The sequence below is a fragment of the Hydra vulgaris genome, chromosome 08, assembly GCF_038396675.1.
Source record: "Hydra vulgaris chromosome 08, alternate assembly HydraT2T_AEP".
NCBI lineage: Eukaryota > Metazoa > Cnidaria > Hydrozoa > Anthoathecata > Hydridae > Hydra > Hydra vulgaris.
In genome coordinates this window covers 68,867,146-68,873,145 of record NC_088927.1, presented here as the reverse complement: position 1 = coordinate 68,873,145, position 6,000 = coordinate 68,867,146, and the positions used below count along the sequence as shown (strand labels likewise).

At 28.6% G+C, this 6,000-nt stretch overlaps 1 protein-coding gene across 3 annotated transcripts in view; it reads right to left on the bottom strand.

Moving 5' to 3' along the window:
* Positions 1 to 545: 545 nt before the first annotated feature.
* The window catches only part of LOC100215888 (CCR4-NOT transcription complex subunit 3), a 74,558-nt gene continuing 69,103 nt past the window's right edge, over positions 546 to 6,000 (bottom strand). For all 3 annotated transcript variants that reach the window (XM_065804252.1, XM_065804253.1, XM_065804254.1), the window contains 3 exons: positions 1,330 to 1,462; positions 1,134 to 1,259; positions 546 to 1,056 (listed from right to left, as the gene is read on the bottom strand). In XM_065804252.1, the coding sequence (XP_065660324.1) occupies positions 958 to 1,056; positions 1,134 to 1,259; positions 1,330 to 1,462 (358 nt within the window). In that variant the 3' untranslated portion in view covers positions 546 to 957. The remainder of the gene's footprint in view (positions 1,057 to 1,133; positions 1,260 to 1,329; positions 1,463 to 6,000) is intronic.

Genomic DNA, 6,000 nt, shown 5'->3' with positions numbered 1-6,000 from the left:
ATGGAATACTGTTGCCATATCTGAAGCGGATCTTCTAATGATGCCTTTTTTTTTTAGACAAGGTGCAAAAACGCATTGTAAACAGTTAGATCTGCTCTTGCAACCAACCTCCAACCATTATCTCTTTCTTCTCTTTCTCTTTTCTACAAATACTATAATGGGCACTGCTCCAAAGAGCTAGCGTCTTTTGTACCATCTACTAAAATTCATACTCGAGTTACTCGTCATTCAATTAAGTCTTTTTTCTGTGACTGTTCTTAAGTGCTCCAAAAATTAGTTATTCTAGTTTTTTTCCTCGAACATCAGTTCTTTGAAATTCGCATTTTTCATCTTGCTTTCCTGACTTATATAATTTGCAATCCTTTAAGTCGTCTGTCATTCGTTATCTTGCTCTACAAACTTCATCTTCTCTCTCCCAGTAACTTCCAACTCTAATTAGTGGTTGCTTGCAGCCTTGTTAGGGCCAAAGATATATATAAAAAAAATAATTATACATGACATAGAAGACAAAATATAAAAAAGTTCGAGACAAATTAGACAAAATATAAACAACAAATTTGTATTTATACTTCATATTTACAATGGTAACAAACATGACGTCATATAATTTTTTAACCGCATTGGTCTTAATTCGTTGATTCGAAACAAAAGAATACTTTCTTAGTAGTATAAAGGGGTATCATAAGAAATAACCTAGGTAAACCATAAGGATGGCCATAAACTATTTGTTATTGAGAAAAACAATCTATCCAAAAAATTCATCTCCCAAAAATAATTCTTATTTACCAAACCCCCAAGACGGTAAAAAATATAAAATCAACGTTCTATTTTCAAGGCGGAATTCTGTGTCCTGTTATCAAAACCGACTTGTTCCAAAAAAACTCGTCGATCTAAAACCGAATTCTTAATTAAGGCTGTGTCGGTCCGAAACCTTCTTGCAAATGAAAGGTTTTAACATTAAGGAAGGTCTTTATCTTCTAGATATCGATATTCAAATGTAAATCCATCTCTTTTGCGCTGACTCCATTTTTCATAATCAAAGAATATATAAGTTCCCTATTCAAGAAATCAATTTGTCCTTAGTAATTATAATTAAAAAAAGGTAAAAAGAGGAATTGAGAAAAAATAGAAACCTCTTCAAACTCATCCGTAATTCTCTTTGGTTCCTCGTGTCGCTGAAACCACATCATATATTTAGTATGAAAACGCCACGATTGTTTTTTCAAAGCTTTTGCAGCCAAATACTGAGCTCGAGTACCCTAATAGCGAATTAAAAGTAGGCTAAAAATAGATAATAAAAAATGCTAACATGAAAAAAAGAAAGCTTACTTCTTGATAATAAAATATAAAAAACAATGTCTCTGTTGATAATCTCTGAAAAAATTCAATGGAGTCGATATTTGGAGGAGCTTGATGTAGATGATAGTTTGCTATTGGCACTGCACTTCTCGAGATGTAAGGTCTAAAAAAAACTTTAAAGTATTAACAAATTATTTTTAAACTAAACTTTAATGAAGATTTAAACTTAATAAATTTTAAGGACAAATTAATAAAAAGATTTAAATTTAAGTAAAATTATTGCATATATTGTAAAATTACTTTGGGGTAACTTACGTTGGGGTACGAGTTGCTATTACTTAATAGTAGCAACTTTTACCTCAACGTTTTGAATTCCTGAATTTTAATTTTGTGAAACGTTAAAGGTCTTGCTGAACTAATTATTTAAGTCTTTAGTGTTTGAGTGTTTATGCTTTTAAGTGTTCAATTAAATTTGTAATAAATACATGGGCAGTAAATACTGTGATGAATTGCAACGGAAACAAATAATAAAAGTTCTCAAGAAAAAACGTTTTATCTTCCTTAAACACAAGAAAAAAAGTGACAACCCGTCAGAGATAAACAATACATTGTGTAAAAAGTACCGTCTAATATATTAAAAAATAGGAAAAAAAGATTTGTGTTTAAATGTGTAAACATGTTTAATTCCTAAGCTCTCTACATATCCGAGAAATACCTTAAGATCTCATTCAGAAACAACAAAACTACAACCTGACTAGTCTTCTGCATTCAATATAAAAGATGTTACACAACGATTTTATGATCTTAAAGCAAACATAAATAAATATAACTTTAATATAGTTGATAGATTATTTACAGAGAGCCAAGTTTCAATTATACAAGTTCTTCCATAAAAGGTGTACCATTGCTTCTTTTAAGAACAAATAATTATAGTTTTTACTATGAATTATTTCACTGCAGATTGAAATGAATAAAGACACTTCTACAAAGCAGAGCATTTTGTTGTGGAGTCAAATACATAATAAAAGCACTTTCACAAAAAAGAACAATTTGTTGTCAAGTCAAATGCATATAAAGACTTTTTTTTTTCCACAAAGCAGAACATTTGAACGAATTTGTTGAACTTATAAATACTTATAAAATAAATAGGTTGATAAATTTGTTATCAATAAAAATTCTGTTGAAACTATTGTAAAAACATTTGAACTTGCAATCTCATATGCTACTCAACCTCAATCTCATATGCTACTAATAAAATAACATAAAGCTTTTGATATATTAGCATAACAACATTAACAAGCCGACATCAGAATGTTACTACTAGCATAACAACAGTAACAAGCCGACATCAAATTGTTTTTATTAATTATAATTACATAGTAAACCAGGCAATTTTATGCAATATGTAGTTTCAAAAAAATTTGAGACAGTTGTCATACCTTAGTAAACAAGACATCTTTTAAAACATATTACAATATATGAATAACTGAAAAGACTCTTGAAAAAGAAACATTTCACAAGTTAGAATCAAACCAAATGATTAAAATGTCTAGTCTTATCAACACTGCTGTAAGTCCCTAACCAAATGATGAGCAAAAAGTTGTCTGAAAGTATTTTGTACAGAAATATAAAGTAAATTAAAATATCTTTCAAAGTTTTAAGATGATATTGGTTTGCTTTCATTAATAATCAAAAGAGAATTGTTTGCAGCCCCCCTATACAAATATATGCGTGATCCAAATCAAGCTGTTATTTTAGAGAATCGTTAATGTTTGTAGCCCTTATACAAATGTGCGATCCAAATCAAGCTACCATTTTCCCTTCATTAAGTTTTTAATTTTCAAGCTGTATGAATTCAAAAAAATGGCTAAACTAATGTGTTCTTGAAAATTGTTTATAAGACACTTCTTTGTAACTTTAAAAACATAATGAAAACTTCACAAGACAATTAAAAATATGAAAACCTGTATTATGGTCAAATAGTCTTGTAAAGTTGCTAAAATTTGTCCGGTCTACAAATATGTTTAGCATGGAACCTTAACTTCTAATCCTTCAGAAAAGTAGTATGGAAAGACTGACACATTTTGCAATAAGTGAACGTGTTAGCTTTGATTTTACTACAACAGGGCATTGTTGTGAAATAAAAGGATTTTACTAAAAAGAAAAAATTTTGATATTAAATAACTTATCAGAGCATATTATTTATAAATATCAAAAACAACTCCGATTTACATAGCTGGCTTTAATATCCTAATTGATGGAGGTTCAGATGACTCTAACATTTATATCCTAATTGATTGAGGTTTAGATGACTTTAACATTTATTGTGAGAAGTTGGATGTTTTTATTGATGATAAAATTTAAAGATTCATAAGTTTATTGCAAGCTATTTCTTTAAGTTACTTGCAAGTTTTTTCGGTTTCAAAAACTTAAGTTTATGTCATCCCCATGGTTAATAGAACTTTATATTTAATTAATTTAATAATTAAATGTACTACCATTGAATTTTTTTTTTTAATATTTGTTGAACTAGTGCTATCACCTTATTTGTTTTTACCACGTACACTCCTTTTTAGATATGCCTTAATTTTATTTGCTCCATATTGACTAAAATACAGCATTTCAAAAATGTTGTTGTACCCTGCTAGTTTTAAGCCTAATTGACTGCATACCTTTTTAAGTATGCATAATAGTTAAAAAAAAATTAAAAAATAATAATTTTATGCTGGATAATTATTTTACACTAAGTAAATCTTCAAAATAAAATAAAAAAGTATTAAACTAATTGAATACTCCTATACTGGTGTGTATGTTATATTTTAGAGGTTTCTAAAAGTCATGATTGTTACATTTGAGAAGTTTTAAAGAATTGCTAGCTTTCAAATCGTTTTTCAGAGCAAGTTTTTCCTTTCCTCTCTCTTGTTTCTTTTTTTTTATTTTCCACATATTTTCAATAATAATTGACTGCTTCAAATTTATAATCTTTATCTAAATAAACTTGGTAATGCAACTAGGTGTGATGATTGAATTTTAGCAGAAATCTTCTACTATCAAAATAACATTATCTGCTCTCCTCAAAACTCTGCGTTCCTAAGCATTTATTTATGATGAGTTTAATGAAGAAAGATATTTGCGAACCTTTAAGATAAAGATTTTCTTTATTTCGACTGATAAGGAAAAGAGATTAATCAGCAATTATAACACAACAAATTGTGAGTTAATGATAACATTAGATTTAAAATTAAATTGGATACCTGAATTAACTGTCTCGGCTGAAATAAAAAAGGTTACAACAACAGTAGCAAAAAAATTTATGAAAATGCTTGTTACAGATATAACCAATAACATTATTTGTCCAAATATTCAAATACTTTCAAGTGGTGGTCTTAAAGTACCTTCACACTTTCACTTGAGGATTTCACAAGTGAATGGTTTTTCAGCCCTAGATTACCTAAATTAAAACTGAACACGATACCAATTTCGACAACGTATCAAGCTTTGTTTTAACAGTTTATTTTGCTTGTGATTTGTGATATGAAAAATGAGGATTAAAATTTCTTTCTAAATTTTATAAGAAATTTTTTCTTTTAATAAAAATAAGCAGGAGCTAACCCACTACACAAAATGTTAAAAGTTTTACACGGGGAAAAGTAAGAAGTTTTACTATAAATATATCAAGAATTCCAAAATGTAAATAAAAATCAATGGATATTTTAGAAAGATGCATAAAAAACCTAAATATACAAATAACAGTTTAAAATCAAATGATCGAATATAGGAAAAGGATATTGATTATTGCAAAACACGATGTTGAAAAAAGATTTTTATTTTGAGATTTCTAAACCAATATAAAATTATTTCCATTTGATAAAGGTAATGGATTTGCCGTTTTGATTCACTATTAGCGATAAAAATTGTATTGCTAATAGCAATTGCAAAATATCTACCAACTATCAAAATATCTAGTCTTATTTAGCCTACTTTAAGTAAATTAAAAAAAGATAAAAAATTAAATAACCCTTTTGAAAAAAATCTATCCTTCAGATGGAAGTCTGCTCCATTTGTATAGGTGCATTAAAGCACATGACTTATATGATAAAGATGAACTAGTTCAAGGCATTATCTTTAGTAGATATTTATAAACTAATTGATCTATGTAATAGTAAATGTTTGTTTTTATGAGAAGACAGAATATATACTCTAAAAAATTGTGGTTTAACAGGTTTGTCTAAAATGGTTGTTTTGTCAGAGGCATATTTACAGCATATCAAATCTAATGCAATTCAACAGGCTTTAAATATCAATATTGTTTCCAAATCGTATAAATATTATGCTGACAATAACCACGCTTAATATACTAGTTTAGTTTGTTCATAACATTATTAATAACATTTAATTTTTGATACTTATCACTAAGATTACATGCTTACAGTGGTAACAGACTGTTTTGGTACTTTTTGAATGTTAATTCACGTCCCTAAGGCTAGAAAGGCCACTACAGGCAAGGAGGCTATTTTAATTGTGGTTACATCCCTCTCTTAACTCTATAACTCTGAAACATCAATATTGACAAGTATAGCCGCGGCGCGGAAAAATAAGTTAAGCCCAATACTACCAGAGACGTGGCGGGGATTGAACTCGAAACTTCTCGCTTATGAAGTGAGTGCTTTATCACCACACCACTAATGCATTTGCTCTTTT